The 23,311-nt window shown below is 41.9% G+C and overlaps 1 protein-coding gene across 11 annotated transcripts in view; it reads left to right on the top strand.

Annotated features, from left to right (window-relative positions):
• LOC121329961 (ryanodine receptor 3-like) overlaps window positions 1-23,311 on the top strand; it is a 121,483-nt gene that overhangs the window by 90,975 nt on the left and 7,197 nt on the right. For 8 of the 11 annotated variants that reach the window (XM_041276106.1, XM_041276099.1, XM_041276104.1 and 5 more), the window contains 15 exons: window positions 3,526-3,606; window positions 4,380-4,468; window positions 4,996-5,124; window positions 5,876-5,980; window positions 6,363-6,444; window positions 6,957-8,278; window positions 9,154-9,212; window positions 10,292-10,475; window positions 16,950-17,036; window positions 17,132-17,320; window positions 17,816-17,946; window positions 18,671-18,713; window positions 20,154-20,281; window positions 22,080-22,140; window positions 23,092-23,238. In XM_041276106.1, the coding sequence (XP_041132040.1) occupies window positions 3,526-3,606; window positions 4,380-4,468; window positions 4,996-5,124; window positions 5,876-5,980; window positions 6,363-6,444; window positions 6,957-8,278; window positions 9,154-9,212; window positions 10,292-10,475; window positions 16,950-17,036; window positions 17,132-17,320; window positions 17,816-17,946; window positions 18,671-18,713; window positions 20,154-20,281; window positions 22,080-22,140; window positions 23,092-23,238 (2,837 nt within the window). The remainder of the gene's footprint in view (window positions 1-3,525; window positions 3,607-4,379; window positions 4,469-4,995; window positions 5,125-5,875; window positions 5,981-6,362; window positions 6,445-6,956; window positions 8,279-9,153; window positions 9,213-10,291; window positions 10,476-16,949; window positions 17,037-17,131; window positions 17,321-17,815; window positions 17,947-18,670; window positions 18,714-20,153; window positions 20,282-22,079; window positions 22,141-23,091; window positions 23,239-23,311) is intronic. The other 3 variants (XM_041276108.1, XM_041276107.1, XM_041276102.1) reach the window with 1 other exon arrangement.

Genomic DNA, 23,311 nt, shown 5'->3' with positions numbered 1-23,311 from the left:
ATACTCATACAGGAGCTGTGCACCGACAGCGCCTGCAGCTCACTGACCCGCTTTGCGGGGGTGATAGCCAAGATGAAGGCTGTCTTCATGGACAAATGCTTCAATGCTATAGAGTATATGGTCTCAAACAGGGCCTTTGTGAGAGCCTCCAGTACAACATCAAGACTCCATTCAGAAAGAACAGGTCGCTAGTATATGAGTCACTGAGTCAATGGGGACATGGCATGCAGATATGGCTGGAAGGTACACTTTCAGCATAGAGGTGGATCGACCCATCTCTAGCAGATCTTGCAGAAACTGCACTAATTATGAAGATACTTCCACTTATGGCATGTAACGCCCCTGTATAGGAAGTCCTAGCGTTCTACAGTCTACTGACAACTGTGTCTGAGAGCCCTAAGGCGGACAGGCGGTTCCGTTCAGGGGCCAGACCCACAGTTGGAGTCTATCCGGTCCTGGGTGCCAGAGGGTGCCTTGCTCCTGACTGAGGAGATCCATGCGCAGCAGGATCTCCCAAGGTTGGCCTTGCAGCAGCTAGCAGAGATTTGAAAACCAGAATCTCCTGGGCCATCTAGGGGCCATCAGGAGAACTGTCTACTTGTAGAAGGCAGGGAAGCGGTATCAGTGGGAAAGCATACAAAACACTTTGGGCCATTCGGGGGCTGCTGTCAGCTCCCACGCATTTATGTGCAGGGATGTCCAGCGATCTGACCAGGGTCCGCAAACTCCTGTGCCTGCCCAGACCACCCCCCCAACCAGAGTTGGATACGTCTGCGATCAACAATTGACATTTGTGTTTCACTCCCATCCATACGCCTTCGCTCAGGTGAGAGGCTTGCCTCCACTACTGTAGAGCTTCCCAGCATGTGAGTGTTTTGTTTGTTTTGTCTTGTCTAAAACTACTGTGTGTTATTGTTTAGACGACTAACACAATCCGGAGCTGTAGCCAAAGGCCAGCACCAACCCTGACAACATCACTGCACTTTGTTTCATTAAGGACTGTATATTCACTATGAGCACTTGAGCACGCCTGTGGACTTGTGTTTGTGTTTGTGTTATGAGTTACGTGTGGGTGAATAAGAACGGGACTGTGTATTATTTGGGAACCGTGAATTTAAACAGCCATACATGCCGCTGTATTGCCTGTTAATATTGTTTATTATTTACTACTGTATGCCATCAGGCAATTGGATTACAAACCATTAAACAACATTGCACCTGGATTATAGTAGTCTGTTTGTTTATCGATCACCTGTACCTGCACACTGTTAACCACTTTGCCACAGTCCTCCTCAGCAATGCTGACATCCGGTTCTGTAAATTCTGGGGCGACCGCTGGTGCAGGCGGGGTCAGCACCGGGGCCAGAGCAAGGGCTTGAGCCTGCTGCCTGGCCAGGGGCTCCCAATGCTGCGTACGGCTCAGTCGTGTTAGCAGGGGACTTTGTGCAGGACTTTGTTTAGCCATGCTTGATGTCTGCACAGCCCCAAGGGTGTTGTTTAAACACCGGTGGGTGTAGACCTGTGTATTGAAGCACTCAGTCACCAAGGGTGCAGAAGCACTGAGGACACTGAGTGAGGTAGAATACAGTACTTGTGCACCAAAGGATCAGGGCACCGAATGCAGGTGTTATTGACATGCTGGGGCTCTAAACACCGAGACATGGAGCATCTAAACACTGAGGGCGCCGAAGCACTAAAAGGTGCCTAGCCTTAACAGCATGTAGTCAACACAACCTGGGGTAGTGCATAGCATACACCGGGGTGGATACACAGGCTCAAGTGGCTGCGGTAGGCAATCAGGAGAGCAGTACAGGGGAGTGCATGGTGCTGAAACAAGCCAGCTGATTCAACTCAAAAGCGGGACACAGCAAAGCTGCTATTACTTTTTATTTTTAAACTGCAAGGCAGTAAAGAAAAACACACACACACAAACACACACACACACACAACAGCAAAGTTGTGAGGGTAAAATAGCAGTCACCACGGCAATGGGTGTAACAGTGTGCTGAGTAGGTGGGCTGAAACAAGCCTGCGGAATCAACTCAACAGCGGGGCGCAGGAGAGCTGGGTCCCGGTGAAAGAATCACGCTTCTATTATTTATTTATTTATTTATTTATAAACTGCAAGGCAGTAAAGAAACAAATACACACACAACACAGCGAGCTGTGAGGGTAAAAATAACAGTCGCCATGGCAACGCGGATGACTGACTTTGTTTTGTTTTTACCAGCCCACCGAGTATGCTGGCTGAAACAAGCCAGCGTATGCAACTCAACAGTGGGGCGCAGCAAAGCGATGTAGGCTGTTGAAAAGAAAAATGGTAAACACAGGGCAGCTGTGCAACGGTTATAGCTGAGTTCACAGAAGCAGAGTTTCTGATTCCAAGGAAGTGGCAAGCCGGCAGCAGTGAATTTGCAGGGGAACTCCAGCAGCGTGTATCCTACAGCGGAGTGGAGCACTGTCTACAGGCAGAGGGCATTGAGGCACCGCGTGCACCAAGGTACTAGATACCTGTGTACCGAGCACTGGGTGCAACGAGTACCATGGGTGACTGTGCACCGAGGTACTGAAGCACTGGGGGGCAGCTGAAGTAGCGGTGCCTGCCCTAACCACCTATAGTCACACACCTGGTCAGCGTGCAGCATATATTAGGTAACACACAGTTTGAAGCCACGGTGGGCGAATTTGTGGATGGAGTAAAACGCAATAATACAATACAAACAATATTACTGGGAGCACACTGCTGTTGTTTTTGATTTTCCAAAGGCCCGATGTACTGAGGTGGGCGGACCGAGGCAACTGACAAGATCTGCTCTACAGCAGGTCCAGTAAAAATATAGCCTGTGGAGGACAAGGCCTGCTGTTGTTGTTGTTGTTGTTTATTTTTTTTGTTTATTTATTTTTTTATCTAGCTGCTGCACAACACAGGCAAGCAGGAATACTGTGTGCACACTTCAGATGTGCCAGTAAGGGTATTTAGTCAACAACAATAACAAATATATATATATGTTTTTATATATATTTAAACTGCCACTTGACAGCCAGCTGTCACTGTGACGGTTTTAACCCCTCTGTACGTGGGACAGAGGGAATCATCACAGGAAGGGGCCTATCGGCAGTTCTGGTATAGAGGCAGGCATATCCCATATTTAATGTTTTGGTGGTTATCTTCGAATTTCAAGGGAACTGCAGTTTTGGTCATTTGTTTTTATTTGAATGGCTTTCTCCTTTTTGCATCCACAAAGGCGATGCATACTTTTCTGCTCTTTTTGTATATTACCATAATTTAATAATACTACTAATGCTATAAATAGTAACCTTGAGAGAGCTGGTTATTGTTCTAATCATTAAAGCTAATTTTGGCCTGATTCTTTTTGAAAAGCAAATTCAGTTGTTAACTTTGCTGCAATAATAATAATAAAAAAGCAACGGCAGGCTAAAGTAGCTTTTATGGCTTGACCCCATGTTTATCAGCTCCCCCTGTGTGACGGGGCTGCTCATTGAACTGTTGTTTTTTTGTTTAAGGTGAGAAGGTTCTTCAAAATGATGAGTTCACTCGGGATCTCTTTAGGTTTTTGCAGCTGCTATGTGAAGGTCACAATAATGGTATGTCCAGCTTCTGCCGAGCTTCTCCAGGGCATCTTGGAGAGTAGATTGAAGCCTGCAAATGACATTCTGATAAGAACCCAAACTGATATAACTTGACACTAACACCCCAAGCGTGATTCTGAAGCTCTGTGAAATTATAACCAGCCTTTGATGACGTTAATGTCAGCTGGCTGTTTTATAAAGCATTTGAAAAACAGGTTGGATGTCAAGAAAGGGCAAGACGACTTATACCAGTCGGAGAGGTCTGATAGGTTTATAATGGTAGAATAAAGTTTGTAATAAAGTTAATTGGCTGCTTTGTGCTGATGCTGTGAAAAAGTAAAAGATTAAAAGTAGAGCAACGAAACTGGACAGGAGGAGGCACCAAACTAGGGATCTTAATAGTTGAAGTGTGTTAAGGATATGAATGTTAAATGCAGGTCAGCTGTATTGTTTATACAGTAGGATGTGGGGGTTATTTATTAAAACTTTTTTCCATGTACACATAGATGTTGTACTGTCTCATCCACATTCAAGTTTTAAGATATAATAAAAGAAGTAACAACACTCTAATGGAGAGCTTCTTGTAATGTTTAAAGTGATAAATGTTTTGGACATTAAAGTAAATCTAACAGCCCAACACCAAACGATGGTCAGCAACTATTATAGTTAGTAATCTGACACTTGGAGGTGTTTGTTCGTGATAATATTATAAACTGCAGAATGAAGCATTTTGTACAAGCTTACCTGCTCTGCAGATACTGACAGTGTTATCTGTTTTTAATGAACAGATTTCCAGAATTTCCTGAGAACCCAGACTGGAAACACAGCCACTGTAAACATCATCATCAGCACAGTGGACTACCTGCTGCGTCTTCAGGTACAGTGAGCGTGCAGACACCACTACACTGTCAGTCTTCCTCCTGGGTGTCCATAGAACACTGCATGCATGTCAACAATACAGCTCAGGCCAGCAGTTTTACATCACCTAAAATTTTAGGATTGAGACATAAAAAAAAAAATCTGATTTTTTTTTTTTTTTTTTTTTTTTTTTAATCTTTTATTTAACATCATGTAATCAAATAAACTACAAAATGATATTGAAAAAGTCTCCCGGAAGCCATAATAATAGTACAGTATTTCATGTTAGATTTCAAATGCCAAATTTTTCAATCTGTCTATTTTTCATTGTGTATGGGGAAAGCTACAAAGCAGTATGTAATTCATTAGGTTAACATAACATTATTCAGCAGATTTAATTTGACTTTATGAAGCAAAATTAATTCATTCTATAGGGTGATGTAAAACTTTTGGCCATAGCTATACAATAAGTTCCAAAAATTATTACAAAGAACATTCATGAGTTTGCAATCCAGTGTAATTTGAAACTCGTCTGCGTCCCTGCAGGAATCCATCAGTGACTTCTACTGGTACTATTCAGGGAAGGACGTCATGGACGAACCAGGGCAACGTAACTTCTCCAAAGCGCTTGCTGTAGCTAAACAAGTCTTTAACTCTCTTACTGAGTACATTCAGGTAAGGATGTATGTATGTGCATGTCCTTCCTAAACTGGCTTCCATGGCCATGAAAAGCAACCAATGTTTGTGGAGAAGCTCGGTACAAGTTGCTTTGCTGTTGTTGCTGGAAATGTTGCCTTGTTTCCATAGCTTTAAGACGACTTCAGTTTTTTTTTCTTTTTTTTTTAAATGCCTGAGGACAGATTGTAACACCCACTAATGACCCAATGCAAGTATGTAGAAACACTAGAATAAAGATATTTTATTTACAATATTATCTAGCCAGGTAAAATCAAACATTCTTATAAATGTGTAAAAGGTTATTCAAATCAGTGTTGGAATTTAATATTGGGGTTCTTTGAAAAAGTGCCTTCAACTGTACCGCTGTAGAATGCCATTATCAATTTGGCTTTTGTTTTGTTTTCTATTTTTGGAAAGCAAGGTGTGTAATACAACTTTAACCCACCGAGTGGCACACGTGTACAGAGACTGAAGCAGCTGGAGCACTGTGCACTGCACCTGTCCACAATCTTAGTCTCTGCCTGGAGAGACATGGATTTGTTTTCTCCTGAATAACGTTATGTGTTTTAAAGGTTATGGTATTGTATTTAGAAAATCTTGTAAATGCAATCTCCCTCTATCCCTCTCTTTCTCTCTCCTTCCCCTACTCCCTCTCTTTTACTTTCTCTCTGTTTCTCCCTCTGTTTCACACTCCCTCCCCCTCCCCAATGCCTATGCAATGTGTTGTGACCCCTGTCTGTCTCCCCAGGGCCCCTGCATCGGGAATCAACAGAGCCTGGCTCACAGCAGGCTCTGGGACGCGGTTGTTGGTTTCCTCCACGTCTTTGCAAACATGCAGAAGAAGCTCTCCCAGGTACAGAGCCTTGTTGTTTTATTAGCTCTTTAGAATGTCCTGCTAATATAAAATAACTGTGTGTTAGCAGTATGGGTTTGTTTTACAAAATCACTTGTAAAGGTGTACTGTGTTTTGTAATGTTTACAAAGTAGCATTTCACTTCCATGGCAGTAAAGGAACATGTCTGTGCATTAAGACATTTTTGCTATTTTTGTTGTCATTTTTAATAGGGTGACATTAAAAATGCTTGATTTGATGGTGGTTACCCAGCACAGGTCATCCTGCCTTCTCCTTTCCAAATGTCAGTTCAGGTTTTTGCATCTCGCTCCTAGAGCTAGCTGGAGATTTACCCATGTTGTTTTTGTGACATTTGTGTGTGTCGGTGTGGTTGATTATTTAGGACTCCAGTCAGATTGAGCTGTTGAAAGAGTTGCTGGACCTGCAGAAGGACATGGTGGTGATGATGCTGTCCCTCCTGGAAGGTAGGCAGGTCCCACTTCACTGTCCTCCCCCTCACCCCCCTGTAATCCAGTCCATTCCCCCGTATGTATCACAAGTTAGAATTAAATCCATCCAAATCTAATATATTTAGGGCTTCTGATTTTTGGTTTTAACTGATAAAAACCGATAAAACACCAACGATTACAAAAAAAAAAAAAAATAATAATCTGTGTTTTACCAGTAAACACCAGAAAAAAGTGGAAATGGTTACTCAATTCACATTGACCACCCCTTTCCCATTAAAAAAAATACCTATTTAAAAAACAAAAAAAAACATTTCCCAGTGCAGCAGGGCAATGTCCCTCCTTCCTGACTGGTATCTAGCATTGATTCATTCTGAATAAATTAAACCCACCTAAAAATAGCTAAAAAATATGCACCAAAAAATTAAATGAATAAAAACCAAAAAAACAGAAGCTGTAAAAATATTCAACCAAACAGTGCTAAATCCGAATATTGGAACTTCCTTTAATGCTTTTGTGTTTTATTACAGGTAATGTTGTCAATGGAACTATTGGAAAGCAGATGGTGGACACCCTTGTTGAATCTTCCAACAATGTGGAAATGATCCTGAAATTCTTTGACATGTTCCTTAAGTTGAAAGACCTGACGTCCTCCGATGCCTTCAAGGAGTACGACCCTGATGGCAAGGGAGTCATCTCCAAGAAGGAGTTCCAGAAAGCCATGGAGAGCCAGAGGCAGTACACTCAGTCTGAGATCGAGTTCCTGCTGTCTTGCACAGATGCCGATGAGAATGACATGTTCAACTACGAAGAGTTTGTGGAGAGGTTCCACGAGCCAGCCAAGGACATTGGTTTCAACGTGGCTGTGCTCCTGACCAACCTGTCTGAACACATGCCTCACGATACCAGGCTGGGGACTTTCCAGGAGTTAGCAGAAAATGTACTGAATTACTTTGAGCCCTACCTGGGTCGCATTGAAATCTTGGGGGGAGCCAAGCGCATTGAGAGGGTATACTTTGAGATCAGCGAGTCAAGTAGAACGCAGTGGGAGAAACCACAAGTCAAGGAGTCCAAGCGACAGTTCATCTTTGATGTTGTCAATGAAGGGGGTGAGAGTGAGAAAATGGAGCTCTTTGTGAACTTCTGTGAGGACACCATCTTTGAGATGCAGTTGGCCTCGCAGATCTCAGAGCCGGATGCTGTGGAGAGACCAGAGGAAGATGAGGAGGAGCCTTACAGCCTTCTAGAGGAGCTGACAGCGGCAGAGGATGAGGAGGCCTCCCTGGAGTCCTCGTCTGCCTTCACCATGGCCTGCGTTTCCATGAAGAAGAACTTCACCAACTTCACAAAGCTTCTCACCTTAAAGAACATCAAGAAGCAGTACAAGAAGTTCAAGAAGATGAGCACCAAGGAGATGATTGTGATGTTCTTTTCGTTCTTCTGGATGATCTTTGTGGGCCTTTTCCACGTCGTCTACACCCTGGTGTGGGGGCTCATCCAGATCGTGTGGACCTCTATGTTTGGCGGCGGCTTGGTCGAAGGTGCCAAGAACATCAAGGTGACGGACATCCTGGGGAACATGCCTGACCCCACCCAGTTCGGAATCCACAGTGACGTCCTAGAAGCAGAGAAATCGGAGATCAGTGAAACCACCACCTCGTCTGATCTGGTGCAGTTAGCGAAAGGTGAAAAGGGAGAACCGGACTTGATGTCAGAGTTATTGGGTAGCACTAAGAAGGAAGGTCACTCGAAGCACAGTCCAGAGCCTGGTCTCGGGGATATCTCCGAAATAATCGGTACTGATGCCCCATCCAATCTGGCAAGCGCAGTTCGTCAAAAGAAATTGGAACAGGTTTGTTTTAATTTCTTTAAATCAGCTGTAACTTAAAACCCTGACAGTTATTAACAGGTGCTACAGTATATCTGTCTTTTAACTCTATTAACTGTTCTCTCTGCATCTTGAGTACCTTTATGAGATGACCTAGCTACAAGTATTCAGTCATACCAACAAACAAATGGGAATTTGACGTGTACACGCTTTTAAGTTTACTACAACTAAACAATTAGCCATTCACTAAACCGTTAAACCAAACTTTGTGAATTTGGCACATTTAAGGGTGCCTAAGTATAAATCGTGCAGTTCAGTTTACTGTTTGTTAGTGTACAAAGCCAAATTTGTAACCTGAAAAAAAAGATAATTTGCTGAAATTGCCCAAGTCCCTATTTTAGTATATATATATATTATATATATCTTATAATATAATATATATATATATATATATAAGGTACTGTCAATCTATTTAGTTTTTTCATACTAAACAGATATGTTGTTTATTTAGACACTTGTAAATTAATTTCTTGTTTACTGTATTAAAGGCTAAGAATATACCGAATTCATCAATAATTTCATAACAAAGTACTGAAACCCCAATACCTGTAACTGTGCACACTTGTGTGTGTGGCTGTTTAGTTTGTAATCTTAAACTGTACTGCTGTATATGCTGGTTGATTCAGAAGTCAGTGGACGCATGGGATGCACACATTTATTGACAGGTAAACACAGAAGTTGCAGGTGCTGTTCAAACTTCAGCCACCTTGTCTTCAGTCGATATCCTGTCCTGCAGTACATTCCAAAAGAAGGATTCCCTCGTCTGGTGACTTTTGAGTCACCCTGAGTCTGATCTATGAGTAGCCTGAGACTAACCCATTGTCATTCTGGTGCTCCAGGCAGGTGACTCCAGCAAGGACACAGAGACAGAAACCAAGGCCGAACCAGAAAAGGCAGAGTAAGTTTCCGGATCTGTTACAAGAAGTTAATAAAACATATGTAAAGACTGCTACAGTGTAAACACTATTAGAAAGTTTTTGGTAATAACAGGCTATGAACAGAGTTAAAGGAACATGAAAGAAACCTATTGTAATAAACTGTTAACATTTAATAACACACTGAGACTTGTCCAGCTAATAACGCAAGAAACTCAAGAAACCCTGGAAAAACTATTTTTTTTAGTGCACTCGAGTTGGCTTCACTATGGTCATCTACCACATGATAGAACCTGCATTGAGGGCTCTATTGCTATTAGAAAATTATTTATTTATTTATTTTCTCTTAATTATTGTTGTTGCTAATTGTTGTTGCTGTTGTTGCTATTGTTGTAGCTTCATTTATTGGGGTCTTACTCTTTCTTATTATAATTTATCTGGACATGTACAACTGTTGAATAGTCCATATAGTATTGAGTCTGACTTGAAACTTGTTGTTGGAGGAGGGGCGTCATTCAAGCAGGGAGGGAGTGGATTGGCTGATGCAACTGAAAAAGGGTTGGGAGTTTGACTGGCTGGTTTTGAGGGAGGGTGATGTTTGGATCCAGCCGATGACAGAATTGTGGACCAATCGTGGCTTCCCTGTTGATTTGCTGTCCAGTAGCTGCAAATTGAGCCGTCATTATGGTGTCTTCTCACAGACATGATTTCCCTTGTCTCTAGACCAGCATCAGAAAGTATGTTTAAGTAGCTTTTTATGTAACAGATTAGTTGTAGATTAGAGTGTTAAGGGAAAAAGCTGGTACTTATGCATGTTCCAGCGGGCATCTATGCAAGATAGAAGCCCGCTAGATCTGTAAGTTGATTGGCTATTCGCACTCAATCGTTTTCTAGTAATTATTACTATTAAATAAACAGTAAACATAACCGGGCTGAATCTAAATATTATGAGGGCAGGAAGTTTCAACACGACTTTCTGCATATCCCACACATAGAGTTTGTATTTGAGTCTCCTGATCCAAGTGTGCCTCATGTCTGGTTCTTGGAGGTCTAGACAGGCTTGTCTGTATCTGGTGCTGGGGTTTTGTTCAACGTGTTCTAGTCTTATTCCTCTCAGCACGGAGGATGGTGAGAAGAAGGACAAGGCGAAGGAAGAGGAGCAGGCAGAGCCGTTGAGCGAGGAGAAGAAGGCGCGAAGGAGGAGGCACGGGCAGAAGAAGGGGGAGAAGGATGCCTTCATGGCTAAGTTCTTAGCAGGCTTGGAGGTCTATCAGACTAAAATGCTGGTGAGTCCTGGAGTGAATGCCTGGTTACTGTGGATCAGTGCAAGTACCATAGAACATCTGATGGCCGACTCATGTTTTTATATTAAAATTTGAAGAGCGTCAACCTGAAATCAAACATTTGGTTCATGCTGTCAGACAGTGAGGTATGAATCCTGTCGGAATCGTAACGGAAAACTTTACAGGGAACATGTTTCATGTTTAATTTCCTTGCATGGATTTTCACCCATTACAGGATATGCTGCACTGTCACTTCATTCAAAAAGACTAAATCAGGGTGTTTCAAAGTACTAGCTCCCAATTTCTGTTTCTTTTGTTCCAGGTGAGAATCTATTGTACAGTGATGGCATAGTATTCCTGTAATGGGACAGAGAGTTATAGACATACTGTAGGATTGCGACTTTTGGATCACATTAGAAATGCTGCATTAGTCAATAATTAAGTCAAGATTTAGCTTTTATAGTTTAGTATTTTTTACCTGTCTTACAAATATAATTGTTTTTTGTCTATTTTATTTGCTTATTTGTAATCATGTGTTTTATCTTTCATCTTAGTTTTCTGTTTTCTTCAATTGTTTATTTAGATTTATTATTATTATTATTATTATTATTATTATTATTATTATTATTATTATTATTATTATTATTATTATTATTGTTACGTTTTTTTACTACTTCTTGATATTGCATACTTTCTTTTTAAACAAAATGTAAAGTGCTTTGGGATACTGTAGTATGAAAGGCACTATATAAATAAAATACATTGAAATTGAAATGAATTCTTACTATGGGAGCCTGTGATGAGTCAAAGGGTTTTCGGTCTGTGATTCAGCCTCCCGACAGTAGGTGGCATCAAACCAACTCGGGACTTCCCTTACCAAGATCTCGTGACCATGGCAAAAGTCATCTTTTGAGGGGCGGCACCTTGGTGAGGGGCGGAAGTACGAGTATGTAAATTCCAGCCACTGGAGTCAAGTGAAGGATAAGGACACTTGTCGGTTGGGGATTGGTGTTCCACTGACTACAGAGGCGGGACATTACATACTAAAGGGAACGTACTACTGTGTTCGGGGTTGGTCCGAAAGAAAAAGTAGGAGGAGTCACGGGTGAAGGGAGATACTGGTTTTGTGCAGCGGGTTTTTTTTGAAATACTAACATTTCTTTTGTCTTTTTTTTGTTTATGGTCACGACGAAGACAAATTAAAGACGTGTCATCACGTTTGTTTTGGATTTCACCCCTGCACTCCTTCCCTCACACCATTTTGTTTTTTTTTTGTTATTTAATCCTTTTGTTGTGTATAGAAAATAAAAATAAATTATTTTATTTCTGTACACATAAATTACTGTCTGGACATTCCATTTAATACACTCTCGCCTCACACGTGGTGTCAGAAGTGAAAATGGATCCAGCTACAGTTTTGACAATGTTTAGGGAGCAGGAGGAGAAGCGAGAGGAGAGAGAGACACGGCACCTGGAACAGCTCGCCCAGTTCTTGGGACAGCTGGTAGAAAAACTATCAATATCAACATCAGAGAGAGCGGTTGCCCGGATGTTTGCAGCTCAGCCTAATCTTCAGAAGATGACCTCGGAAGATGATCCCGAGGCTTTCTTGATTACGTTTGAGAGAGTGGCAGAGGCTGCAGAGTGGCCTAGGGAACACTGGGCCATGAAATTGGCACCCTGCCTGACAGGGGAAGCTCAGGCAGCGTATCGAGCCCTGACGGCCACGAATGCAGGGGACTATGTTAAAGTTAAAGAAGCCATTCTCTCACGCCTCGGGATCACGGAGGAAACATACCGGCGCCGTTTTCGGGAATACCAGCTGTCCAAGGGGATGCGGCCCCGGGTTGCGGGACAATATCTTTTAGATCAGTGCACCCGGTGGCTGCGGCCAGAAGAACATACACCCCAAGAACTGGTGCAGAAAATAGTTATAGAACAGTTTGCGTCTATACTACCGCCAGGGAATCGAGAGTGGATTAAGAGGAATAGACCTACCACTCTCGAGGATGCCCTCCTCCTGGCGGAGGCCTACGAAGACGCAAACGAAGGTGCCGGGTCAGACCCCACTCCTGCCCCTAAACTAACTCGGACCAACCAACCAATGAAGCCCAGAGGGGGTAACCGGACCTTCAGACCATGGAGGTCAAGGTTAGCCCCATCCTGGGCGAGAGAGAATCCCCCTAACCTGCCGGTCGCGGACTCGCAGGACAGATTAACTCCGTTGATGCCTCCTAACCAAGTGTGCTACCAATGTAATGAGCCTGGACACATTGCCAGGAATTGTCCAGTAATAAAGGTGGACCTGGCGACAAGATCCTGGTCAGCAGTAACAGGTAGGAACACTGGGGAATGTCGGGAGGGCCCTTATCAGTTAAGAGTACAGGTCGGGGGAAAGAGTACTTACGCATTTGCGGACTCTGGGTGTGCACAAACATTGATTCGGCAAGCTCTCTTGGATGGGGTAGCCTGGGAGCCACAGGGTAAAGTGGCTATCTCCTGTATTCATGGAGAAACTCGGGTTTATCCCACCACTAAAGTTAGACTTATTGTAGGTGATTATTCAGCTTGCGTTAAAGTGGCTGTAGCGCAATGTTTACCATACCCTGTTCTCCTGGGAAGAGACTGGCCGTTTTTTGATCGTATTTTAGGTCGGGAAATGGTCTTAGTTTCTACCAGGGGACAATTAAAGCAACAGGAGAAAACAATTGGCGAGATTTTTCCGTTGCAATCCGACCTGTTTAACCCTAAAATCCGCCCAAGAAAAACAAAAAGAGAGCGTCGGGTGGAAAAATATGAGGGAACTCTGAGACGACAAGGGGAGGGGTCTGACACAAAAGTAAACCAATCGTTGAAACGGCAAGGAAAGGGAGTAGGTATTCAGTGTAACCGGGGCTGCGAGGTTACTGAGGTGGAAGGTCATGTAATAAAAGACACTCCTCTCTGTGTACCTAACCATTGGGACCGAGATATTGACTTGGGATATGAACAACAAAATGATCCCACGTTACAGTATGCTTGGAAACGGGTTAGATATATCGAGGGGAAGGATATGCAGGAAGGACAACCGGTGGTATTTCCGCATTTTTCTGTATCTGGGCACTTATTATATAGAATAACCCGGGCTCCCGGGACGGGACAGCTCGTAAAACAGTTATTGGTTCCTAGGCCTTTTCAGTCAGAAATCATGAGATTGGCGCATGACATTCCATTTTCAGGTCATTTGGGAACTGAAAAGACTCAGGAACGAATTCTGGCCCGGTTTTTTTGGCCTGGGGTTTATGGTCTTGTGCGGAAGTATGTATCGGAGTGTCCTGAATGTCAATTAGCTGCCCCTAAGTCAGTTCGCCCCGCACCTCTGGTTCCACTTCCAATTATTGGGGTACCGTTTGAAAGGATTGGTGTAGATTTAGTAGGCCCTCTGGAGGGAACAGAGTCAGGATATCGGTATATTTTAGTAGTAGTGGACTACGCAACGAGATATCCAGAAGCTGTTCCCTTACGCTCTATGAATGCAATAGCTGTAGCGAATGAATTGGTAAAAATATTCTCTAGGGTGGGAATCCCGAAAGAAATTCTCACTGATCAGGGCACTAATTTTATGTCAGACTGTATTCAGCAACTATATAAATTATTGAAAATTCGTTCAATTAGAACCTCAGTTTTTCATCCACAAACGGATGGGCTTGTTGAACGATTTAATCAGACTTTGAAAAATATGTTGCGCCGCTTTGTAGATCAAGAAAAACGCAATTGGGCTAAACTGCTTCCCTACTTGCTCTTTGCAGTTCGCGAGGTACCACAATCCTCAACGGGGTTTTCCCCGTTTGAGCTCTTGTACGGTCGGCAGCCGCGGGGTATCTTGGATCTCATAAGAGAAGGCTGAAGAACAGTCAAAGGAGTCTAAAAATGTAGTAAAATACGTGTTGCAGTTACGCGATCGCTTAGAATTAGTCGGTCGATTGGCACATGACAATCTCAAAGCGGCACAGCAGAAGCAGCAACAAAGCTACAATAAAAATGCAAGAATTCGGAACTTTCGACCTGGAGACAAAGTGTTGTTATTGTTGCCCTCATCGGAATCTAAGTTGTTTGCTAAATGGCAGGGTCCCTTTCAGGTTATTCGAGCAATTGGTAAAGTCAATTATGAGATCCGACAGCCTGGGCGTCGGAAAGAAAGTCAAATTTATCATGTTAATCTCCTGAAACCGTGGAAAGAACGGGAAGTCCATTTTATATCTCCTGTACAGGAGGGAGAGGATTTTGGACCCTCAATTGAGTCAGAGTCAGCAATTGAGGTCCCGATGGGGGAACAATTAACTCCTGATCAGCGTGAAGAGGTAAGCAATCTAATTAAAATGTTCAGTGATGTGTTTTCTAACGTGCCTGGAAGAACGCATTTGATCGAACATGCTATTATCACTCCGCCAGGTCTAAGAGTTAGACAGAGACCGTATCGCATTCCAGAGAGTCGGAGAGATTCTGTTCGAAGGGAGGTGGAGTGTATGTTGAAACTTGGGGTAATTGAACCTTCCCGAAGTGAGTGGTGTAGCCCAATAGTACCAATAGACAAGCCAGATGGGTCACTACGATTATGTATCGATTTTAGGAGGGTGAATGCTATCTCCAAGTTTGATGCATATCCCATGCCTCGAGTAGATGAACTCTTAGACAAACTGGGGCAAGCTCGGTTTATTTCAACTCTGGATCTGACGAAAGGATATTGGCAAATTCCATTAACGAAAGCCTCTCGTGAGAAAACGGCATTTTCAACCCCAGAGGGTCTTTTTCAATTTTGTACTATGCCGTTCGGACTTCATGGAGCGCCTGCTACTTTTCAGAGACTAATGGACAGGGTTTTACAACCTCATCGAGAGTATGCAGCTGCGTATATCGATGATGTAGTCATTTATAGTTCTTCCTGGAGAGAACATTTGACTAGATTAGAAGCCGTCTTACAGTCTCTGAGGAGGGCGGGGCTCACAGCGAACATGGCAAAGTGCGCTATTGGAAAAGAAGAAACTAAATATTTAGGTTTCATAATGGGTAAGGGTAGAGTGAAACCGTTGGTTTCAAAAGTCCAGGCTTTGTTGGATTCACCGGTACCTACCACGAAAACCCAGGTGAGATCACTGTTAGGGTTGGCTGGTTATTACCGCCGCTTTATTCCACACTTTTCCACTATAGCCGCCCCTCTCACTGATCTCACTAAAAAGAACGCTCCAAATAAAATTAAGTGGAGTGCAGAGTGTCAGACAGCCTTTGAATCTATTAAAACTAATTTGAGTCAGGCCCCAGCATTAATAAGCCCGGATTTCAGCCGAGAGTTCGTCCTGCAGACAGATGCATCGCAGACTGGTCTGGGGGCGGTTCTGTCCCAGGAGAGAGATGGTATAGAACACCCGATACTATACATCAGTCGGAAGTTACTGCCCAGAGAACAGAGGTATTCGGTAGTGGAGAAAGAATGCCTGGCAGTGAAATGGGCAGTGGAATCTTTAAAATACTATCTTCTGGGACGACCCTTTGTACTCATCACAGATCACGCTTCTTTAAAGTGGTTAGACACGATGAAGGATTCAAACGCTAGGATTACGCGGTGGTACCTGGCGCTCCAACCCTTCGCCTTTCAAATAAGGTATCGTGCGGGTAAGTTACATCAAAATGCTGATTTTTTTTCCCGGGAGGGAGGTAAAAGGGAAGGGTTAGAGGTTTCCGAGTGTTCCTTCGGCTCCACTCTGAGGGGTGGGATATGTGATGAGTCAAAGGGGTTTTCGGTCTGTGATTCAGCCTCCCGACAGTAGGTGGCATCAAACCAACTCGGGACTTCCCTTACCAAGATCTCGTGACCATGGCAAAAGTCATCTTTTTGAGGGGCGGCACCTTGGTGAGGGGCGGAAGTACGAGTATGTAACTTCCAGCCACTGGAGTCAAGTGAAGGATAAGGACACGTGTCGGTTGGGGATTGGTGTTCCACTGACTACAGAGGCGGGACATTACATACTAAAGGGAACGTACTACTGTGTTCGGGGTTGGTCCGAAAGTAAAAGTAGGAGGAGTAACGGGTGAAGGGAGAGACTGGTTTTGTGCAGCGGGTTTTTTTTGAAATACTAACATTTCTTTTGTCTTTTTTTTGTTTATGGTCACCACGAAGACAAATTAAAGACGAGTCATCAGTTTGTTTTGGATTTCACCCCTGCACTCCTTCCCTCACACCATTTTGTTTTTTTTTTGTTATTTAATCCTTTTGTTGTGTATAGATTAAAAATAAATTATTTTATTTCTGTACACATAAATTACTGTCTGGACATTCCATTTAATACACTCTCGCCTCACAGAGCCGTACACCAAAACAGTACTGTATACAAGATTAATATAGGAATTGTAAAGGATATTCTTAAAAGGATGAGTCAAAACCCATCTAAACTGTCTAAAGGTTATTATCATTCATCCAGATCAGTTTTTTTGATTTTTCAGAACTACCTGGCTAGAAACTTCTACAACCTGCGATTCCTTGCTCTCTTTGTTGCTTTTGCCATCAACTTCATCCTGCTTTTCTACAAGGTAACTATAGCTGTAGCACACAGGACAGCAGTTTAACACAGGCTTTGTCACACCTGAGTCTAACAAGAGTCTGCGTCACTGCTGTACCTGTGCAGGTGACCGGGGAGGAGGAGGAAGACTCTGACCCCTGGAATGGAGGTGAGGAAGACGATGATGATGATTTCGGGATGGAGTTCTTTGTGTTGCAGGAGAGCACTGGCTACATGGCACCCATACTGCGGTTACTCGCCATTATCCACACTATCATCTCTTTAGTGTGTGTCGTTGGATACTACTGTCTCAAGGTAGGCACCGTCAAACAAGCACTCCTTTACACAGCTACTAGATTTCTATGTGATTATCAGTTCAAATCTAAAATCTGAAACGTTATAGAAGCATAATTAAAACAACAAGTATACAAGTTTATCTTATAAACACATATTGAACACAGAAGAGTAGTACTATTGTGTTTGCCCCCCAGTTTGTGTGGCAGGCTATTATATTTTGTTGCAATAGAGGTGCATTTTGTTTCCTTGTCTGTGCTGTTTGAATTTAACACATCATTTCCAAGTAAATTACCAGTAGGAACCAGTCAGTTCACTTTTCGGATGATGTAAACATGATTTCTGGTCATTGACAAAAATCCCCACAATTTATACATGTAATTAAACAAAAAGCTCTAGCTCCATAGCAAGTGCAGAGTATATTCAGGTTACAGTACTCTATATTATGTGTTTTTGGTTCTCGTGGGCACTGACCACCATTACAATTATATTCCTGTGGCCTGTGCCCCCCACAAGGTTCCTCTGGTTGTGTTCAAGCGTGAAAAGGAAATCGCTCGAACGCTGGAGTTCGATGGCCTGTACATCACTGAGCAGCCCTCTGACGATGACATCAAAGGACAGTGGGACCGCCTTGTCATTAGCACACCGTAAGACAGAAACAAAGACACACGCTCACTCAGAGAGGCAGACAGATGCAGACTTTCTCTTTGTCATTTCTAAGCATTAGTTTGACTAAGAATGTATACCCAGATTTAATGATTCCATTTTCTGCCACTGATCCAATCAAAATCAAACTTGACTAACCTCTCCTATGGTAAACAAGTTAATGTCATTATAGATGTTGGGCAGTTCTTGTCCACAACTGGGCTGTAGATCCCACACGGTTATATCCTCTTCATTAAAGGTGTTGCATTTTTATTCAGTCTTTGTGACAATCAGTAAGCATGCACAATTGTTACATTGATTTCCCAGTAATGTATTGTTTTTATGTAGAACAAACTAATGATATAATATATACACACAGGGACAGACACATGCTGCTGCTAATTTCAATGGGCTACATCCTCATTTGTTTATTTTTAATGAAAAAAACTGCATTCACATTAAGTGTCTTTATATGAGACAAAACGAGCAATCAAATCCATCTGTCATCTATAACCCTTTTAAATGTGTGTATTTGTTCAGGTTAAACAATGGCTTGTAACACACAAATCCATGCTTAATTGACAGTGCTCTATTCCTAGAATGAAGTATATTGGGTAATTTTTATTCTCTTCCTGCTTCAGCAGTGCTAGTTTCCAGTGCTGTCAATGCAGACGGTTTCTGCGAAAACAGAAACACTTAACACGGAAATGTGTTTTTTTACCACAGGTCCTTCCCTAATAACTACTGGGACAAGTTTGTTAAACGTAAAGTAAGTATCGTCGTTTTTGATCACTTTTAATCCCTTGATTAGGCGGCATCAATAGAAACAAAGAAGTTCAAGCAGTGAAAACACTGTACTGTTTAGTATACACCACATGTACACAATTAAATAGCTTTTTAAATGAATAGTTTAATTAAAATAAATGGCAGGTGAATAAATAAGGTTTACACTGATAATAGTGTTTCAGGTGTGAAGTAGCAAACCACAGTAGAAAATATAATTGCATATTATTAACAAACACCCTGTGAGCTATTCAAGTGACTGCTCTGAGTACTGCCACTGTTAAGATCAGGGGTCTGGAACCTTGTTTGGAATAGTATGTTACCCAATTATTAGTGTGTTTTACAATGCGAAGCCTGCAGTTTAAAGCTTCTGTCATCTCACTTTTCAATAGGGATTTGTCAGAACCCAAAAATTCTGTCTAATTATACAGAATGCTGGTTTGTAGAGGGGCTGGATTATACAGACTTTACTTTAAAAGGATGTTGTCTTCAAATTTTATGCTTAATCCCTAAGGTTCAACAAACCTAACACTAAGTTCTGGTTAAAAAGTATCTCAAAACTGTGGTTTTAGACCAGCTGTCTCAAAATGGATGTGCGTCTGCTTTAGTTCTTCGTGGTGTGGGGGTTGAGCAGTTGAGAGTGCTCATAGAAAAGTATAATGATGTATTTTTTTAATTGTAATATTTGAGCTTCATTGGATGCATTGCTTCTGGGCATGTAGCTTAACCTCAGTGTGTGCACACAAGCCAAACAGAAACAGCTGTGTTCCAGTCAACGCTGTGCCAACCGAAATGACTTACCGTGCCAATGTTGACATTTATGACAGGGGTTGCTGACCCCTGGTTTAGATCACTGAAGCAGGGCCCTATGTGTAGCATGTTCATCCATTGAACTGTGCATGCAGTCTCTGTTTGAAAGGGACAAAGGTAGGTACAGTTAATGCCTGTTGTGCAAACCAGCCTCACGAAGTATCTTGATGAACTGAAAGCAAAGAAAAGGGCTGACTGAATGTGCTGAGCTCTCTCCAGTCTCCCTGTGCAATCCCCTTCACTGGGGGTCGATTGAAAAGGACCCAATTGAAGTTATCCCCTGCGTTTTAATAAGAGAACACAGTGCCTCTCACACTTACGCCAAACTCTGTCACGCTATATTGTTGTTGTTGTCTACTCAGACATCTGACCTCTTATCTCACAGTGAATCGCGGTTAGGGACAGAGATTCCCCTCCTGAGATCCAGGGATAGTGAGGAAACCCCAGGCGGCTCCTGAGGGTTTCAGCAAAATAATATTAAAAAAATGTCCCACTTAACATACTAGTTACTTTTTACCTATCAGATTGTTAAATGTCGTTTTCACTGCATATATAAATAAGCGGTGTTGTATGTACTGTCGGTTGTCATGCTCTCTCCTTTCCTTGTCCCATGCAGGTCATTAATAAGTACGGGGATCTCTATGGACCAGAACGTATTGCTGAACTCTTGGGCTTGGATAAAAGTGCGTTGGACTTCAACCCTACCAAGGAAACAGCACAGAAGGAAGCAACACTAGTATCTTGGTAAGTTGTGTGTGTTTTTTTTTTTGTTGTCAGTTTTCTGTTATTTAAGAGAACAGATGATGCGTTCCAAGACAATGACCTAGGGTTGGGCTGCATTCACACTGCAAACAGACTCGGTCTGGTTAGTTTAGTTTGAAACAATGTACCAGTGTGCTTGCTGTTCACACTTATCTGCGAGTAAAGGGACCGAGTTCGTTTGGATGCAAACTAAAGCTCTTTTTTTTTTTTTTTTTTTTTTTTTTGTGGACCAAGTTCGTTTGTGTTCACAATGCAGTTTGCAAGTGCACTCGGCTCATTTGTATGGTGTGTGAATCGGATGTTTACAATATCCTGCAAGGCATACTGAAAGATGGCAGCTATTGATGTATTGCTGCGGTTTTTAATATAGCATATTTTAGATTCTTACATATTGCTATGGAAGAAAGCACTGGGGAGCATTTAGCTAATTTAATCAATACATGTATTGAATGCCTACAGTAGGAGAATAATGCAGTTTACGCAATTCTGCAATGTTCTCATTAAACAAAATAATTACAAAATAAAATAAAACATACAATAGCAAAACCTGAACAATTAACAATTTTATTATTTCCAGCTGGGACAAAAAATTAAGGCTGAAAACTGTAACAATCTCAATTTTTCCAGGGTGTCTGGTAACCCCAATGCTGGTAACCCTAATGCAGTACCCCAAGACGTTGTTTGTTTACTTCCGAGTCACCCTTAATTGAACTATTCATTAGGTTAATTAGACCTTTTTAATTAAGCACATTATTAGTTCAATTAAGGGTTCAATTAAGTAATTGAGAACTCAGCTGGAATGAAACAAGCAGACACAGGGGTCTCCTAGGACCAGGATTGAGAAACCCCAACCAGAACATTTAAAAAGGAGACCAGGTTTTTACCCACAGAGTTGTTTGTTAAAACTACTTTTTAAACTGTAAAGGGCACTTAGCATTGCAGCTTCAACCCACAGGACATGTTGACAGACAGCAGGCCTTTAGATTGAAGTTAATGAATAAGATGCTGCAATCCTGCTTAAACCCCACAAGGCATATGGAGAGGATCTCAGAATCACATTGCCATATGAGATATCATTAAACAGCCACTCGCTGAAAACCTTAGGGCTCCCTGCATAACACACACCTAGTGCTGGCCTACGGTACTCTGAACAGTTTTCAGAATGGAATCAGTGCTGTGTGCTAAAATATTACCTTACGAAATGCCACATGGAATATATTTAAATGTTGCAGCAAAAGTGTTTATTTTGAAAATGCCTTCCTGTGCTGTAACATTTCACATGGGGGGGGGGTCAGTATTTTCAGCCACCACCAGCATTTTATATTCATCACTGTTTAAAAAGTGTGTGTGTTCTCTAGAGTGCATTATTGAGGAGCCACTATTTTGTTTTTATACCACACTGCTAGATTGCCACAAATATTAGTACACACTTCTCTGAGATACATTCACAAACTGCAGAATGTAAGGGATTGTTTTTTCCTGAAGAGCTGCTATCCCTTTAACATGCACTAAACAATAGCTAAGTCCAGTGAATAGCACTAGTTGCCAGATTTTTAAAAAACATTTTGTACCATTTTTTTAAATTATTTTTTTAGTGTATGGAAGATAATGAAATTGCAGAACTACTATATTAATACACATTCTAAGTTGATTGTTGTAAAATAAAAATACAAAACTAAGAACAAATAGTGCACATTGCCCTGAATGAGCTCTGTCTCCACGTGTCAGCATCACTCAGGTTTGGCTGCCTTGGGATTTATAGCCTGTATTATTCTTACAGGCTGAGCTCCATCGACATGAAATACCACATCTGGAAGCTGGGGGTCGTGTTCACTGATAATGTAAGGGAAATGCCATTTTTTTCATTGCTAAGTTCAACTCTGTGAAACGAGAAACAATGCCACTGGCTCCAGGCTTGGTGAGATTCCCTACAAAGCTCCGACATGACCTGAAATCATTTACAAGGGAAAAGCTACCTAGCTCCCTGCCTGCTGCTATAAAACATAGTGGGACGGGCGGGTCATGCTGTCACATGCAGGCGCAGCCTTATTGCCAGAGTTCTTTCCACAATGTTATTCTTCGAGCTTCAGGAATTGTGTTCAAAATAGTTACTGTATAAATAGCAAGATTTTTAATAGCTCTTAGAAATAGCATGAGGCACACACATCTGTATGTTTTACATCTCAACTGAACTGAACAATTGGGATAAAACACTGTTCAGCAGCTGAATATGCCTGCCCGTCTGTAACTATGTCCATCAGTGTATCAGACGTTTCTACTTGTATTTTGTGCAACACTTGATGCAATCTGTCCCGCTGTCTGTTCTTATGTATTTTTTTATATGTACATACAAGTGCATGTACAACTATAAGTTTTTATAAGTTGCCAAAAGTTTTGCATCACTCTATAGAATTAAGTACATTCAAATGAAATCTGCTGAATAATGTTACGTTCACATATTGAATTACCTACCACTTTGTAGTTTTCCACATACTTAATGAAAAATGTGACATTTCGAAATACTGTACTACTATTATGGCTTCCGTTAGACTTTTTAGCAATATAATTTTGTAGTTTCTATGATTACATGATGTGAAATAAAATATTATAATTTGTGTATATATATATATATATATATATATATATATATATATATATATATATATATATATATATATATATATATTTTTTTTTTTTTTTTTTAAGATCACAATCCTAAAATTCTAGTTGATGCAAAACTTGTGTTCATAGCGGTATATCACTGATGCTTTCCTACTGCTTCCTCTCTTCAGTCCTTCCTCTACCTGGCTTGGTACACCACTATGTCTGTCCTGGGTCACTACAACAACTTCTTCTTCGCTGCCCATCTGCTTGATATTGCCATGGGTTTCAAGACCCTGAGAACCATCCTGTCCTCTGTAACTCACAATGGAAAGCAGGTATGCAGAGTGCAGCATCCAAACAGCTTTTCAGACGGATGAAGGGAGTAGTTGTGCTTCTGACATTACCAGA

Source organism: Polyodon spathula, chromosome 17, assembly GCF_017654505.1.
Source record: "Polyodon spathula isolate WHYD16114869_AA chromosome 17, ASM1765450v1, whole genome shotgun sequence".
NCBI lineage: Eukaryota > Metazoa > Chordata > Actinopteri > Acipenseriformes > Polyodontidae > Polyodon > Polyodon spathula.
The sequence above is the reverse complement of the archived record's forward strand: the minus strand, read 5'-3'. Positions and strand labels throughout refer to the sequence as shown.